The sequence below is a fragment of the Dryas octopetala genome, chromosome 8 (assembly GCF_963921425.1).
Source record: "Dryas octopetala chromosome 8, drDryOcto1.1, whole genome shotgun sequence".
Classification (NCBI taxonomy): domain Eukaryota; kingdom Viridiplantae; phylum Streptophyta; class Magnoliopsida; order Rosales; family Rosaceae; genus Dryas; species Dryas octopetala.
The window spans coordinates 9,770,789-9,787,960 of NC_141373.1; the positions used below are offsets into that span (position 1 = coordinate 9,770,789).

The 17,172-nt window shown below is 36.4% G+C and overlaps 3 protein-coding genes across 4 annotated transcripts; 1 reads left to right on the forward strand and 2 right to left on the reverse strand.

Annotated features, from left to right (window-relative positions):
* Nucleotides 1–1,599: 1,599 nt before the first annotated feature.
* LOC147277016 (AAA-ATPase At3g50940-like) lies at nt 1,600–4,505 on the forward strand. The gene is made up of 2 exons (XM_086253203.1): nt 1,600–2,916; nt 3,832–4,505. Exons 1-2 carry the CDS (start codon nt 1,864–1,866, stop codon nt 4,237–4,239), a joined length of 1,461 nt encoding a protein of 486 aa, XP_086109329.1. The 5' UTR covers nt 1,600–1,863; the 3' UTR covers nt 4,240–4,505.
* Nucleotides 4,506–5,102: 597 nt separating this feature from the next.
* Nucleotides 5,103–10,050, reverse strand: LOC147277017 (disease resistance protein RML1A-like). Its single transcript, XM_086253202.1, has 5 exons — nt 9,347–10,050; nt 7,489–8,590; nt 7,052–7,327; nt 6,207–6,947; nt 5,103–6,088 (listed from the first exon to the last, which is right to left on the reverse strand). Exons 1-5 carry the CDS (start codon nt 9,856–9,858, stop codon nt 5,207–5,209), a joined length of 3,513 nt encoding a protein of 1,170 aa, XP_086109328.1. The 5' UTR covers nt 9,859–10,050; the 3' UTR covers nt 5,103–5,206.
* A 1,921-nt stretch (nt 10,051–11,971) lies between these two features.
* Nucleotides 11,972–17,172, reverse strand: LOC147277018 (bifunctional dihydrofolate reductase-thymidylate synthase-like). 2 transcript variants are annotated; one of them, XM_086253405.1, is made up of 12 exons: nt 16,977–17,171; nt 15,677–16,188; nt 15,195–15,594; nt 15,055–15,099; nt 14,783–14,848; nt 14,284–14,345; nt 14,123–14,197; nt 13,863–14,028; nt 13,667–13,790; nt 13,416–13,522; nt 13,094–13,281; nt 11,972–12,264 (listed from the first exon to the last, which is right to left on the reverse strand). In XM_086253405.1, the coding sequence occupies exons 2-11, from the start codon at nt 16,099–16,101 to the stop codon at nt 13,171–13,173; spliced, it is 1,581 nt and encodes a 526-aa protein (XP_086109531.1). In that variant the 5' UTR covers nt 16,102–16,188; nt 16,977–17,171; the 3' UTR covers nt 11,972–12,264; nt 13,094–13,170. The 2 variants fall into 2 exon arrangements, with proteins under 2 accessions (XP_086109531.1, XP_086109530.1); XM_086253404.1 differs by having other exon boundaries at nt 13,667–14,028; nt 16,977–17,172.

Here is a 17,172-nt window from a genome sequence, read left to right on the forward strand (position 1 = left end):
ACAAGTCAGCAACAAGATGAGGATTTTTTCTATGTGCATCTTTTTTTTTTTCCCTCTTTTTCTAATGGGTATTAGAAAGAATCTTTGGGAACTTATTATATATAGGTCAAGAATGGCTGGGATGTTACCGAGTTCTTTTATGATAAGTTTATAACTAAAAAACATATGCATTTGTGTACCTTTGTGTACCTTTTCACAGTCCCAAAGCAAAACCAAACTTAAGCTGGCACAAGGCGAAGCCTAGCCACCCAATGCATTTGTGTGCCTTTGTGCACAAAGAGTTTGTGCCTAAATCATAACTCAAACCTTACCTCTAGTATCAATAGCATACATAGCATACTATTGCTACTATTGCTACTTTAAACTTTGAAGCCCATATATTCCTCCATTTGAAACCAACACCCCAACCTGCTTACAATCATAATGTTACCATATAGATGCTGATCTCCTTGTTGACCCAAATTTTAGCTAAAACGTACTGTTTCTCGTGCTATCATGCATATGAGTATTTTGGGTTCCTATAGGTCCATGTAATTCAGAAAATTCTTTTACTTGATCCTTGTAGATTAGACATTTTCCACATTGGATCGATCATTGCCAATTCAGATAAAATTCCTTATTTGCCCCTTGATTGAATAAACCACACAAACATGATAAACTCCCTACCGAAGTTTTTCTCTAGCCGTTAAAACCACAAAGACCAAAATAGAAAGTAATCCAAACTATATCATAATTTAGCCTAAAAATGGATGTAGAGCAAAAAGAACGCAGAGTATAAACAGCGAGTCTTCCACGCTCCAGTGACCAGTCAACAAGTCAATCCGACTTTTGAACTCCAAAACGTCTGAGTCCTCTATGACCCTGCAAATAATGCAGAAAATGGAGCACCTAAAGAAGATATAATATAGGCAGAAGAAAGAGGGAAAGGTACGTGGAAATGAGAAAGCAGGTGGTGGGAAAAACTGATGAATACAAAGTAGAGTGTACATGGGCCGGTGCCCATGTGACAAATTAAGCATAAAACAACCTCAAAAAGCAGGGGAAGAAAAAATATACCAAGTATCCTGAAATAAATGACCTTAATTATAATTATAACCATATATGTAAAACAAACTAAATGATTCCCAATTACTGCAAATGCAAAGCTTCAAGTATACATATCCCACGTAATAGCAGTTTTTCATTTGGATTGAATTCGATCTACATCAATTATCAACATGAACTTCCAAATCCTGCGCCTCAGACATGACATATATATATATATATATAAAGCTTCTGTGTCACAGAATTTGTCTAATTTGCGGAATAAATGAAAAATTTTACTAGTTTCTAGTTTCTGATATCATTTATGAACATTTTCAATATTTTTTAGTTTCTTTCTAAATTCTTAGTGTAAGTAAGTAAACAAGGTTTCCTTTCATTTTTTCACTAGTAATCTAAAGAAAGTAATTAAACAAGAATATTAGTAGACTAAATCGACACACATAAGGCATGGATGGAGTCTCTGCCTCTGTATCCAGCTTCGATATGTAGTTTGGAATTTGGATGTAGCCCAAACTATAAGAGGCAAAGTGGTAATTTAGCCAAAAAATGGAAGAGCACAAGCATTTCCGAGTTGGATAGTGTAGTCAAGTCACGCTCTAGACTTATAAACAGCGAGTCTTCCACGCTCAAGTCAACACGTCCATCAACCTTTTGATCTTCAAAACGACACCGTCTGAGCCCTCTACGACCCTGCAATGCTCTTCCTCTCAGGCAGAGGAGGCAGAAAGCACTGAAACCTCCACCACCATCTTCAACCTCAGAACTTCCCCCACATTCCACAACCAAAACCCACCTCACAATTCCTCAAACCAACCCCAGATGATCACCATGTTCACCAAAAACATGGAAATGCCCTCCGCCAAAACTTTGATCTCCACCACAGCCTCCGTCGCCGCCACCGCCATGCTCGTCCGTTCGATCGCCCGCGACTGGGTCCCCAGCGAGCTTCAACACTACGTTTCAACGAAGCTCAGAAGCTTTCTCACCGCCTTCTCTTCCCAACTCACCCTCGTCATCGACGAGTTCGAGGGTCTCAACCACAACCACCTCTTCAATGCCGCCCAAGTCTACTTGAGACCCACAATCTCTCCGAAAATCCAGAGGTTCAGGGTCACAATGCCCGCCAAAGAAAACAAGATTCTGGTCTCCATGGAAAGGAATGAAGAGGTGGTTGACTTTTTCAATGGGGTCCAACTTAAATGGAAGTTGGTCTCCAAGCAGATTCCATCCAAGTACATAGCGACCCCGGACTCCGGCGGAGGGCTATACGGGGGCTCCACCGTGAAGTCCGAGCTCCGGTACCTGGAGTTGAGCTTCCACAAGAAGCACAAGGACTTGGTTCTTGGGTCTTACCTTCCTTATGTATTGGAAAAGGCCAAGGAGGTCAAGGATGAGATCAAGACTTTGAAGCTTTTCACTTTGAAATATGATCGAATGATGGGAAGAAGGAGAGGGGACATGTGGCAGTCTGTGAACCTTGATCATCCTGCAACATTTGAAACACTGGCAATGGAGTCTGAGGTCCAGAGGAGGATGGTAATGGAGGACCTTGAGAGGTTTGTGAAGAGGAAGGAATACTATAGGAAAGTTGGGAAGGCTTGGAAACGGGGGTACTTGTTGTTTGGGCCTCCTGGTACTGGGAAGTCGAGCTTGATTGCTGCCATGGCAAATTACCTCAATTTCGATGTGTATGACTTGGAGTTGACTGATATTAGGCGTAATTCTGAGCTCAGGAAGCTGCTGATTTCCACGGCGAACCGGTCGATTCTTGTGGTGGAGGATATTGATTGCTCCATTGAACTGCAGGATAGGCTTGCACAGGCCAGGGCTTCCAACCCTCGTCCTCGTGCATCTACTACTCCAAGAACTGAGGTAATTCATATATGGTTTCACTTTGTGCTTAATGATTATTGCTTGGGCTGTGTTTGCCTTATTCAAACTATCGTTTACAAGTTTTTGTTGCTAATTGCCATGGGTTGGATTTTCAAACACCAGGGTCCAGATAGAAAAACCACCACCTCCCCTGAAACTTTGAGAGGTTGCTAGAAACAAGGGTCATGGCTATTGTGTCTTTGCTTTTGCTAACAATAACTGGAACTTGAGAACTTTGAGGAAATAGGACCCTCTTCATATGATTTGTGTGCTCATTCTGTGGTTATATTCAAGTTATCGTCTTAGGATTTAAGGTTGAGTGTAGAAGCCTAAACGATGTAGTTTAGGATTTAAACACCAAATCAGCACACCAAAAATAAGCAGGGTAGCTAAACTCACCTTTGAAAGGTTTTTGATGATTAGTGATTGTCGACAAGGAGAGGATAAATGGAAAACGAGTTTAAAAAGCTTGCCTGAAATTGAAATGCCCAAATTGGATGACTTTATTGTGTACTGATTAGAACAAATAACAATTGTAGGTTGTTACTTTAGCTCAATGTGGCATTCTAGAATTGATTTAGGCAGATGGTTACATACACTGCATCAACAATGAATTTCTTCTGCTAAAACAAACTGAGTAATGTGTTTATCCTTGGCAAGGAATGTGTTTGCTTTGGATAGATAATAAAATGAATTCCTTGAAGACTGTCAACTCTGATAGGTAAGCAATGTCCATCTAAAGCAAATACCAGCTAATCGATCAAAATGATGAGAGGCAGAACAAGCTAAAACATCATTGACATGTAATTGCCCTCCCATTACTGGAGCATACAATTTGAGCATTATGGTAGTCCTTAATGCATTTCAACCAAAAGATAAGACTCGATTAATTCATATACATTCCATCATTTTTAGGTGACTCTGTCAGGATTGCTCAACTTCATAGATGGATTGTGGTCAAGCTGTGGGGATGAGCGGATCATAGTGTTCACTACGAATTACAAAGAGCGGTTGGACCCTGCCTTGTTGCGCCCGGGTCGTATGGATGTGCACATCCACATGTCCTTTTGCACCCCATCTGGGTTCAAAATGCTGGCCTCCAATTACCTTGGAATTACAGACCACACACTTTTCTTGGGCATAGAGCAGTTGATAGCCACTGTGAAGGTGACTCCTGCAGAAGTAGGAGAGCAGTTGCTGAAGAATGAGGAACCTGAAAGTGCATTGAGAGACCTCATTGGGTTCCTTGAGAGGAAAAAGAGAGCAATTGAGGAAGCTGCAAGTAAAGCAGAAAATGGAGGACCTAAAGCAGATATAAAATAGGCAAAAGATAAGAGGGACAGGTGGAAATGAGAATTCAGAAAGATCCAAGAACTGTGGCTGTAAGGAAGAGGTAGAGGTTTAAGACCAAAAGAGAAGGTAATAGATTTGAGAGACTAGAAAATCGACTTAAGCTGGTGGTTATATTCTATATCTCTTTTTTTTTTTAATTCTATATCAGCAGCTTCTTTCTGTGCATGAGCTACTGGACAATAAGATTGCTTTTCCTTTTTTATTGTAAACAAAAACTAGTATTGGCTATTCTATTATGTAAAGGGAGAAGTTTAGTGTTTGGTGGAATTTTTGAAGATACTAAATTGCCCTTTGCTAAGAGAAATTGTTCGGACGTACTAACAATTCATTTAAACAATATTGGTAAAAAAAAAAATCATCCACAAGAAAAAAAATAATTGGCCATGTAACCAGTCCGTTAGATCTTTGAAAGAATAAATCAAAGTTGATTAGTTGAGACTTGAGACTTGAGACACGAGAAGAAAAGTGGGACAAATAAAGTTTACAGGCTAATTTCAAGGTGAGACAAATGAAGTATCTTGCATTTTTTGCATATTTTCATTTTCTTAAAAAAAAAAAAAAAGTTGGGTTAAGCAGATTTCCAACTATAAGATCGATGTATTTCCAAAATCGTCTCTCTCTTGTTTGGTTATAGTTTGTTGTTTGTTTTTGAGTTCTATGGAGAAAAATATGGTCTGGGTTTATAAATTCTCAGATATGCTGTTATGAATTTTTTTCAATATTTTCTAGTTTCTTTCTAAATTCTTAGTATAAATAAACAAGGTTTTCTTTCATTTTATAAATTCTAAAGAAATATAGATGCAAAATAAAATGAAGTTAGACAATTGACAATGAGCACAAATGAAGGGTGCATTCAAAAATTTTATTGAAAGTCCAAAACACAAATAAAGCCCAGCAACAACAACAACAACACCTCGAGAACGGAACACGAACCGAATCAGGGCAGGCCCATGAAATTATAGAAGGAGGTTCTTTGCTTCTTTAGACAAGGTTGTTCATCACCATCATCATCGTTTTCATGCTTACCATCTTCATCTTCCTGATGATGGTGATCATGATCATCTCCGTCATCTCCGTCGTCTCCGTCATCACCCAGGAAATTATGGAAGACCGAGGTTCTTTGCTTCTTAAGACAAGGTTGTTCAAGTGGCCAAAAAAAACGACTATGTTGTTCATGGCCTCCATCATCACCTTCATTATCGTTTTCATGATAACCATCATCTCCGTTGTCTTTGTTTTCATCTTCATTACCATCCTGTGGCATACCAACCAGGTGGACCCCGCAGCTTTTAAAGAACCACCCACTACCGCTTGGGTAGCCAAAGGTAACTCGACAGACATAAGGCACAGATGGAGTCTCTGTTTCTCCATCCAACTCCGACTTGAAGTCAATAGGTAATGGAATATACTTTAGCCACACATGATCATGAGGTGTCAACTCCTTCGAATTAAAAACAAAAGGCCATTTATCATGATCAGGATAATATATACTTTGATCTATGGAAAGTCCATTGATCGAAAAATCGTACCAAAAACCAAGACGACCAACAAACTCTTTCGTCCTTTCAAAAACAACACATACAGCCACTCCTGTGTTCTCCCAGTATTTGAAATTTTGAGGGATTTCCATAACTACTTCACAGAACTTATCCTTGACTTCCTTATTAATATATATATCTTCCCACTCGACTTCATTCCATTTTCCCACTTCACCAGACTCATTAATTAGCACACATACATCTTCACGGCACTTGAACCACTTTGGCACTTCATTTCCTGGAAATACAACTTCAAAGTAAGAGTTCTCTACGGTCTCTACCTGTGAATTTACACAGTAATTAATCTTGTTATTAACTTATTAACATTCATATATATATATATATATATATATACAGAGAGAGAGAGATAGAGAAAGAGAGAGAGAGAGAGAGAGTGACCTGATTCAGTAATATGTTTGCCATCTTTGCCACGTCCAAGCCCAGATTATCACATAGTCTATGGCAATTAGACAAGTTCATCTTTCCAATGCCCTGTGTGTCATTATGTTCCAACATGTTGGACAATGCTGGAAATGTTTCCAAAGATATGCAATCAATCACTGATATTACTTCTATATTTGGTGGAAGTTCAGGAATTGCTCGAAGCCTCTTGCAGTAATTCAAATTAAGAATTTCCAAGTTCACAAATTTGTCAATGCATAGTGGAAGACTAACACAGCTGCTTTCTGATAAATCGAGAGTTTCTAAATTGCAATCAAGATTCTCAAGGAAATCAAAGTCTGATAAATTGCATCCTTCGAAATCAAATGTCCGAATCCCAGTAAGATTTCGAATCGATGATGGCAATTCTTTTATGCCACTTTCACTTAAGGACAAATCACATGTCGATTTCATCTTGTCCACAATTTCTGGAAAACTCTCAAGCCTTTTGCATCCCAAAAGATTAAACATTTTTAGAGATTTCAAGCAAACTCTTGTTGGAAACATTGTGAGGTTATAGCATCCCCTAAGATTCAATTCAACAAGTCTTTCAAGGAAGCCAACAGAAGGATGAACCTCCTCTAAACTAGTACAGCCACATAACAACAAGCTCTCTATGTTTGACATTTCGGATAAGTCCGGGATTCTTTGTAGGAACTTACAGCCGTCAAAATTTAGAGATTTCAGGTTTGTGGAGTGCTATGAGAAAAAAAAAAAATCAAATGATATGCTTTGAAAAATTTACAACATAATTAAAATAAAAAATCTTCAAAATAATAATGGATGAAAATAATTTAAAGTACCTTAAATCTCTCTCCCAGTTGTGTGATGGGACTATGAGGCATATTGAGCACAAGAAGTTCATTTGGATGAAAATTGGCTGGAAAATATTTTAACTCACATATATACCAATCAATCAACTTCAAGCTGTTGGGGAGATAATCGACGCATCCAGAAAGGCGTGCATTACAATTTATAAAATATCTAAGATTTGTCATTCCAGAGAAGCTTTTAGCATTCAACCGTATCTCATCTGGTTCAGGAAGCTTTAACTTAATACCTTTAATTTTATCTGTTCCCTAATATGAAAAAATATATGCTATTAGTAAAGCAAGTCCTTTATAAAAATATTTAAATTCTTTAAAATTATAGTTAAATTTCTAATATGTTAATAAGACAATAATATATTAGATATAATCTTTCTTTTCTAATTGAATAAAACAATATATATTCTACTTACTTTATTTTTCATTAGAACATTGCACACATCTTTGTGAAACCACAATCTACTTCGTTCTTGCTTACGAGGTGATTCCTGCCGAACTATATCTTTACCCATTTGTTCTAGCAAACCATGCATAGAAATCCTATCGTTTTCATCAAGAGTTATGATGGCATTTTGTATGAGTGCTTCAAAATAATCTCCATGAAAATCGAGGTCATCATCTTCTAGTATTTTTCTCAAATAGTCTTTTTCTTCACCGTTGAAAAAACATGCAATGTCAAGGAAAACTTCTCTCTCAATATCTGTCAATGATTCATAACTTATTCGGAGTGTATTTTGAATAGAACTAGGAGCAATTTTGTAGGTATCTAATGTAGCTTCCCAACAATCTTTGTCTTCAGCATAACGCAAATGAGAGCCTAGAAGTTTTAGAGCCAATGGAAGGCACTCAGCATTCCATATTGCACGTTGTGCAAGTTCAACAAACTCTTCTGGAGGTTCATTTCTCTCAAAGGCATGCCAACTGAAAAGCTCAAGAGCTTGTTGTTCATCTAATTTCTTGACCTCGTATATTTTCTTGATTCCATGATGAATTAGCAAACTCTTATTTTTTGTGGTTATAATAATTCTACTGCCCTCACCAAACAAACCTTTATGATGAGCTAAATCGCGTAACCAATCCAATTCATTCACGTCATCAAGAATTAAGAGAAGCCTTTTATGGCTCAACCTTTCCTTTATAACTTTGATTCCTTTATTAAAATTGATCTCCTTCAAGTTTGGGTCTCCTAGAATCTCATAAAGAAGAGTCCCTAGTAGTTGGGTGATCCCTTGATGTGACTTTGACTTTTCTCCAACATTTTCCAAAATACATCTACTTTCAAACTTATGGCCAATTAAATTAAAAACAGCTTTAGCAATTGTTGTCTTGCCTATTCCAGGAGTTCCCCATATCCCAACTATGCGACGATCATTTTCCCCAACACCTAAAAGTTTATTCATATCTTGTAGACGAGACTGTATTCCAACTGGGTACTGGGCCACCTCCAGGTTTATGTAGTTTAGTAGTTGGACTGAGATCCATTCAACAATTTTGTTGATAAATTCAAATTCATACCTACAAGTTTAAAAGCATATGTAACATTTAAGGAATCAACATTGTTCTATATCTGCTAAAAAGAAAAGAATATAAAAATAAAAGATGGATAAAGAATATGCAGGCCCATCAGCAACAAGGTGTTGCTCCCTAAAAATATGCCTAAAAAGACGAATTATTTTTATTATTATTAAAAATGCACAAGGCTTGAGATTTTATTAAGTAGGAAAGGGAAAGAAACACTACTTCCATAAAACCGAAGGAACAAGGATAAAATATTATTGTACGTCTAAAGGATTTAGTGATTGGTTAGGTCAGGTGATACAGTAATTGGGGTTAACTAGTCATTTTGTGGAAATTAAAGTAAAAATGCCACTGTGGTAGGCAGTGAACGTAGACCAAGGAGCCAATTAAACCACTTTCAATCTTGGTGTTGATTATTTGAATGATTTTATGTGATTGAAATATTTATTTATGTCCTGGCCAAAAAAAAAAATTTATTTATTTATGTATTTAGATATTTATTTATGTTTTTTTATTATGTTAATTTGAAGATTTTTGGTAAATTGATATGGGTTATGGGTATTATTATTTTGTATCATATTACTACGTCTGTCCTTCGGAGTGATTAACTTTCGAATCTTATACTAGGAAAACAAAGATTTTTTTTTTTTTTTTGAGGAAAACAAAGCTTAAAAAGGTAGATATATCATATATAGCCCTCAAATATAGAATATGTAAAACAGTAAATACTATATTTAGTGGTTAGAAATATACTCCCCCTCCTTGAAAGGCCATCCAGACAACTTTGATGCTTGTTGAAGAGCTTCTGTCCATCCACGCACCTTCTCTTCGTTATCCTTGAATTTGATTTTATGGTCAGCAAGTGCTTTTCCGAAACTACCTCTGTGATGTCCTATATCTGATGGTTCCATCTTGTAGAAAATTGGTACAACTATTTGTTGCTTTGATTCTCTACAATGAAGAATCTCAACGAGTTCATCCAAGCACCACTTTGAGGACGCATAGTTTTCGGAGAATATGATGATGGAAATTCTGGACTCTTGAATTGCTTTGGGAAGCGTCCTAGATATTTCTTTTCCTCTTGGAAGGTCAATATCTATGAAGGTTTTAATTCCTTTCTTATCCAAAGCATTGTAAAGATTTCCTGTAAAGCCATAGCGAGTATCCTCACCTCGAAAACTCAGAAAGACATCGTATGTGCATGAATGTTGGACTTGGAGGGAAGCAGAAGAAGAGGAGGCTCCTTGATTGTTGATGGATGCCATATAGCTAGTTTGTGTTTGTGTGGGTATAGCAGATAAGAAAACAAATACCTCAAAGAGTTTATATCAGAAATTGTGCCTTCAGCCTTGCAAAGACAATAAATGTGAGTATATGAAGTTAGGTGGGATCAGTTCATGAGGAACTTTCGGTGCACCTTCCAGTCTTGTGCGACGATATTAATTTCATTACTATAGCAGTTTTTTGTGGTAATTAAAGTAACCTTAAATTAATATTGTGGCATGACAAGAACTATTTGCCGACAGACCCAAAAATTTTTTTTAGCAAAAAACAGACCCATATGATGTATACGTGTTGTATTTATAAATTTGTTATGGGTTTCCTTCAAAAAAATAGCCTCTACATTATTTCTACATCTTATAACGAATCCATGAGGCACGATTGGTAGGTGGGTCTCTTGCTATATTATCTACATCTCGTGGGTGGTAGAAATAACGAATCCATTATTTCTACCATTATTTCTACATATGCTTTTTTAATTTTCAAGTGGGTGGTTAGTTGTTTTCGGTTGTATAAAGAATCAATGTTCTAAATTTTAAAAAGTGAGTCAGTTTTCTTAATTATGAGCTCATGAAAACGCGTTAATTTATGACCATCCTCGAAATTATGAAGAGTGAACATTTTAAATTTCCAGAAATTCAAATCGGAAAAAGAACATATAGAAACACTTTACATTTTCAATTGGGGAAAGTTTTTCAAAAAGAACATGTGCTTTGGAGTCGATTCTAATTTAAGACACGTATTTGAGTTTATATTAGTATAGAATACATATTTAAAATTTGTATTATTGTGAAACAATTCGTCAATTTCGTTAAAAATTCTGTTAAAATGAAAGATAATTTGGTTATTTTATATTTTAAAAATAAATAAATAAAAAGTTACTATTAAAAAAATTAAAACGAAAAAAGATTTAAATTAAAAAAGTTTAAAACTAAAAAAAATTTAAAATTTAAAAAAGATTAAAACTAAAAATTAATTTAAAATAGATTAAAACTAAAAAATATTAAAACTAATAAAAAAAACAAAAAATAAAAGAAAGAAGATGCAGTTTTGTAGATCTGGGATCGCACAAACCCAACCCCCCTCAGGAGTCCTACAGTCGACGACAGCCTACCCACCGACGGAGGCCCTACCTGTCGGCGTGACCCCACCCTCCCCCTTCTCTCTCTCCATCTCGATCTCCCTCTATTACTCTCTCTCTCTCTCTCTCTCTCTCTCTCTCTCTCTCTCTCTCTCTCTCTCTCTCTCTCTCTCTGTGTCTCTGTCAACGATGTCCATTTTCTGCAATTGTTGAAGAATGTGAAGCATCACTACTCTCTCAAAAATGGTGGGCTTCAGAAAAAAAAAAAAAAAAAATCACTTCTCCACTTGATGAGATATTGAAATCAACAAAACTGTGGCGAGGAATTCAAAAACAAATGAACAAGCATTGAGAAGCAGCAGAGCAAACCCATATATGAAAGGAATTAGAATATCTTTGCAAGACAGAATCAAAATGGAGATTCTAATTAACTTCTTTAGAGCATTAATTACTGAATTATTATAGGCCGTCAGGCCGTTGACTTCCATTCCTCTTGCTCCCCCTCCTTGAAAGGCCATCCAGACAACTTTGATGCTTGTTGAAGAGCTTCTGTCCATCCACGCACCTTCTCTTCGTTATCCTAGAATTTGATTTTATGGTCAGCAAGTGCTTTATCTATATCTGATGGTTCCATCTTGTAGAAAATTGGTACAACTGTTTGTTGCTTTGATTCTCTACAATGAAGAATCTCAACGAGTTCATCCAAGCACCACTTTGAGGACGCAAAGTTTTCGGAGAATATGATAATGGAAATCATGGACTCTTGAATTGCTTTGGGAAGCGTCCTAGATATTTCTTCTCCTCTTGTAAGGTCAATATCTATGAAGGTTTTAATTCCTTTCTTATCCAAAGCATCGTAAAGATATCCTGTAACTAAAAACATATGGTCAAGAATGGATTTGTGTGCCTTTGTGCACAAAGAGTTCGTGCCTAAGTCATCACTCAAAGTAATTAAACTTGTATGAGAACTTGAGCAAAAACTTGAGGAAAATAATCCACCAAACCACGCCAAGAGAAATCATGTGATCCAACTCCGTTTTCTTATGACAAACAGTACACTACATATGGTATTTGTGGTCATTTAAAAATAGTAAAGTGCTGGGCCTGTGCCCATATGACAAAGTGCAAAGCAAGCTCAAAAAGCAGGAAAGAGAAAATACCAAGTATCCTAAATCACCTTAGAACCACCAACCATATGTGGAACTAAAGGATTCCCAATTACTACAAATGCTAAGTTTGAAGTATATCCAACTAGCAGTCTTTCATTTGTATTGAACTCTACATCATCATGAACCTCCAAATCATGCGCCTGAAACACGACAATAAAGCTTCAGTCACACACTAATTTGAGGAATAAAAAAATTTAACTTGTACAAATTAAGTTAGTTCCAACTTTGCTGATCATTTAATTAGCACTCCTTTTTATCAATCATGTTACACAGATGGCTCAATGGAGATTATTGTTTATTTACCTTCATATTTGTCACTTTCATTATTTTCATAGTTATCCATTTCATCTTTTATGATAATCTAGGTATTTATCTAGAATTTTAGTGTACATCTTAGGTTAAGTTTTATAATTATCACATAGTTTTTGCCTCTATAAATTGGGCCCTTTGTAATTTGTTTGAGGTAGACTTGATTATTGATTATAAATTGGAATTTCTCTTTAAATCCCTTCCCAGTATTCTTCCCTCTTTTTACTGTTTCTCTCTTATCTCCTTAATCTAATCTCTTCTCTGTCAAAACCCTACTGGTACTACATCAGGGCTACCCTTTTCTACTTCCCATTTTTCGGTTTGTTTATGAAACTAGAAGCTTTTCTAATAAAATCCCAAATCAAATTTCCTAGGTAGATAGATCACATGGTAGCCAAACATATATATGCACCTCCACTCCTTTCACACCCCCATGAGGTATACCACCATAGAATTCTCTAAGACAACAATAATCATAAAGACTGATCGAATCTGCCACCTAATTTGAAGTGCAGAGTTTCAAAAGTAAACCCTATGGCCCCAAGCTATGTAAACAAACTTATTTGAAATAGAAAAGGCATAATGAGCTATAAGCAGGGTTAGAGAATAATATGTACTCTTCGACACACAAGAAAAAAAATGTAATATTCATGTACTTGCCTCAAAACTAAGAGCAAACATTGCCTGGAAATACAGACAAGTATCGGAGCTCTCTCTACTGAAAATTTGAGAGAGCCCTATACGGCCATTTTCATTTCTATCTTCTGATGAGGATCATAACCTATGAGTTTGAAATCCGCCGCCACAAAAGAATCTATATTCTTTTTTTCAGCATTTATCTTCAAAATCTGTATTAAAATAGAGGTGAGCAGATGGAAAAGAACAGTACGTATAACCGATGGAAATATGAGAGGGGGAGAAGGGCAAAGTACAATTTCTAAACCAAAGCAAGATAATTTATGTTAAACATTAGTACACTTACTGGAAAAGGCTTGGGCAATTTCTGAAGCTGCTCCTGCAGAGGCCTGATGTGAGTGCGGTAAACATGAGCATCGCCTAGAACATGAATGAAATCACCTGGAACAAGATCTGCACAAGATAAAATGCTATTAAGGACAGACTCTAAGGACAAGACATCAGAATTAAGGTCCATCAGGGTAGCCAATCAACACAAAGGTGTCAGCTAAAAGGATCTATCTAAAAACTGATATGATATTTCGAGAGAATGCATACCACAAACATGAGCAATCATGCATGTCAGAAGGGCATATGATGCGATGTTAAACGGCACACCCAGGCCAATATCAGCAGAGCGCTGATACATTTGACATGATAACTCTCCATTGGCTACATAGAACTGCAAACACACGATAGAAGGATGTACTAAAACAAAAGAGATAAACATAATCTGTACCATCTCAAGACAAACCTGAGCAAACATGTGACAAGGTGGGAGCGCCATCAATTTAAGATCGGAAGGATTCCACGCTGAGAGTATAATTCGCCGATCATCTGGATTATTTTTAATCTTGTCAATAACATCTAACAATTGATCAAATCCTTGGCCAGTGTAGTCAGCATGCATGTCAGTATACCTGTTATATGAGAGGGAAATTGGTGGATTTGAAGCTAGATTTCATTACATAAAGTAAAAATCTAGAAGCTGAAGTTTAAGAGATATTCACCAACCTAGCACCAAAGTGTCGCCACTGGAACCCATATACTGGCCCCAAGTCACCCTCCTTATTTTCAGTTAAACCAACACTGAAATGGCAGATACAAATATCATTCTTTTTTCAATATAGAAACAGACTCCTCATACACATAAATGTGGGCAGTCTAATACTTGCCTATCAAGGTAATCTCTTGATGCATTTCCATCCCATATGTGAATGCCTTTCTCCTGAAGGACCTGCCAATTATATCGAACATAAGCACTGCATGTAAGAACCTACTTCCTTGCACAAACTTATCTTTTAGAAACAGGGAATCAATGCTCGCTTATGTCACAAATCTTTCTCTTTACAAACTAGCAAGGTGAGTATGGTCCCATACTCATGCAAAGCCAAAATATGAATAGAATTTTTATCTTTTTAAGTAAAATCAGCACAGATTAAAATGCATGAAACTTCAAAATGTCCACCTTCAACCACTCTTAATTCACAATGGTTCAACTGAAACCATCAGAATAAGTCATCACTTTTAACAATTTATTGCAAAATGGACACAAAAGCATGCCAACTTTGGATTGATAAAATCAACTTGCTCCACTATAGTCCTATTATGATGTAAAAGTATATGAAACCAGGAAAACAAACCAGTACAAAAGGTGAACAAAGATATCAATACCTTGGCATTTGTCGAACCGCTGATGAACCATAGAAGTTCTTCAACAACCCCTCGCCAAAATACTTTCTATAATCATAGTATATGTCAATCAATATATTCAAATAGATAAATAATTCTAGTCTCTAATAATAAAACCTCATTTGGAGAGAGAATTAATTTCAATAAATTTAATGAAAAATTAAAAAAAATTGCATATGTAAGAGAATAAATTTAGTGGCACAGTGTAGGTTGAGAGGGCAAAAAAACAATCTTAATGGAAAACATATACATGCCTTGGTTGTTAGAAGCGGAAAAGTCCTGCGCAGGTTGAACCGCATCTGTGAAGATACAATGAAAATGAGTAAACATAACTTACCAGCTTTTGATCAAGAGACTGTTAAATGGAAACATAACTGGAATAGCTGGACATTACCTGACAACCAAATTTTGATAAAGTACCAGTCCCTGTCCTATCATCCTTAGAAGTGCCATCTGAGAGTATTTCTTGAACCAGTCTTAGATACATGTATTCCTCATGTCTCTCAAAAATCATCTTGGGGAGGAAAGAGAACTTCTTTACCTCACAGTTAATGGAATCTGACCTAATATTAGAGTTTAGATCATTGTTCTGACAAAGGGATTCAACTGCAGAACTCCTCACACGAACAAAAGTTGTGAAGGAATGGCGAACGTTATTCTCCACCTTGGGAAAGGATGAATACCACGGCTGAAATACAGAGGTATCAATTGCGGGGATAAAAGTGTCACATTCAAAGTTTGTCTCTATTTCTGTAATGTGGATGGCATCACAGCCAGGCGCATTGAGAGCTTCCCTGGATACAGAAATGTTAATAAAAGGAAAAGAAATAAATTAAAAAAAGGTTTGAAATACAGAAACCAACAACAAGACCACACCTTAATATCTGGCCACCTCCTATAAGAAACACTTTCTCAATTGACAGACAGTAAGGAGAAGCAGCTAACAATTCCAAAGCAGAGGCCATGCTTCCACATATCACAACATTCTCTGCAGTAGCAATATCAAAACTCCCAGAACGAGTCAGAACAACATTCAGGCGACCAGGTAGTGGCCGATACTCAGGGAGAATGCTCTCCCATGTTTTCCTACCCATTACAACTGCATTCTTTTTTCCAGGATCTGATGTGGTTACAGTGATATCCTTAAAGAACTTGAGATCAGAAGGCAATCTCCAAGGTAGTTTCCCATCCTTTCCAATACCCATTTCCCGGGTTGCAGCCACAACAACTTGGTAAGTCCTCTGGGGATTGGGTTGAGTGTTTCCATTTCCATTTGCACTCACCAACGATTCACCAGCCATTGTTGAATTCAAATACTGACACAAACTCAAAGATAACAGCTTAAAGCGAGGACCGCACTGCCAATTTTTCTGGAAGTGCGGTAAACCCTACAATGGTAACATAAATATCTTTTCAAATAGCAGACAAAGGATAAAAGTACAGGCACCAGCATACAATTTATGAATGAGAAAACAAGACAGCAAAAAAGATCAGCCAAAGTGCATAAAAGTGAAATTACGATTACTGAATACACCGTATGTTATTATAATCTAAGTTCAAAAAAACTGGGCATGCAAAAACAACCCATCAAGTTTAATACTTTAATAAGCTATAACTAAATAGAAACCATTAACAAAGACAAGGATATTAGTAACACGCATAATAGCAAATCTCTTCCTTCTTTTTGAATTAGTGCAATGTTATTGGTCACCTAGACATTGATCTCTGCAAGTCACAAAATTTATAAGATTCTCTTGAGTAAAATACAATCCAAAGCTTAATGCCATATTTTAAGGAAAAAGAACAGAACCTCATAATCAGTGCGTTTCAAATAAATTGAAAATAATAACAGATTAATCATTGATAGTAAAATTTACATGCAATGTGAAAAATTACTAGAGCAAATTCTAATCAGACCCAATAAATGCAATGATTCTTGAACAGTTCTGATCATGATGATGAAAATATATATATATATATATGTTTGGATTTTTGCATCAACAATATATATATATATAGGAAAGAAGAAATAAACCAGCACCAAATTATCATGAATTGAAGTATAAAATAATTGATCGTCCCATAAGAATAAACAAACAAAAAAAACACCCCCATTAAAATAAAATTACAAAAAAAAAAAACTAAAACAAAGGTTGAAATGCGAGAAGCAACTGACCGATGTTAAACCGAAGTGCGAAATCTTGGAGCGCTGGGAGTCAAGACTGGCAGCAAGTTGGGGAAATTTTGAGTGACAATTAGGGTTTTTGAGTGAAGCAATGAGAGTGATTTGGTAATGTTTGGGGTAAGAGAGAGTGTGTGTGTGTGAAAGAGAAGAAAAACCAGGAGCTTAAGGCTGAAACCGCTTTCTTCGC

What these genes read in the sequence shown, in the direction of transcription:
- LOC147277017 (XM_086253202.1), bottom strand. Translation starts at nt 9,858, where the DNA reads ATGGCATCCATCAACAATCAAGGAGCCTCCTCTTCTTCTGCTTCCCTC. An exon ending in ATGTTCTAATGAAAAATAAA is followed by an intron (nt 7,328 to 7,488) that starts GTAAGTAGAATA and finishes TTTTCATATTAG; the next exon opens with GGAACAGATAAAATTAAAGG. An exon ending in AACTGGGAGAGAGATTTAAG is followed by an intron (nt 6,948 to 7,051) that starts GTACTTTAAATT and finishes TTTTTCTCATAG; the next exon opens with CACTCCACAAACCTGAAATC.
- LOC147277016 (XM_086253203.1), top strand. Translation starts at nt 1,864, where the DNA reads ATGATCACCATGTTCACCAAAAACATGGAAATGCCCTCCGCCAAAACT. An exon ending in CTACTACTCCAAGAACTGAG is followed by an intron (nt 2,917 to 3,831) that starts GTAATTCATATA and finishes CATCATTTTTAG; the next exon opens with GTGACTCTGTCAGGATTGCT.
- LOC147277018 (XM_086253404.1), bottom strand. Translation starts at nt 16,101, where the DNA reads ATGGCTGGTGAATCGTTGGTGAGTGCAAATGGAAATGGAAACACTCAA. An exon ending in TTCCGCTTCTAACAACCAAG is followed by an intron (nt 14,849 to 15,054) that starts GCATGTATATGT and finishes CTATGATTATAG; the next exon opens with AAAGTATTTTGGCGAGGGGT. An exon ending in CATGATTGCTCATGTTTGTG is followed by an intron (nt 13,523 to 13,666) that starts GTATGCATTCTC and finishes TATCTTGTGCAG; the next exon opens with ATCTTGTTCCAGGTGATTTC.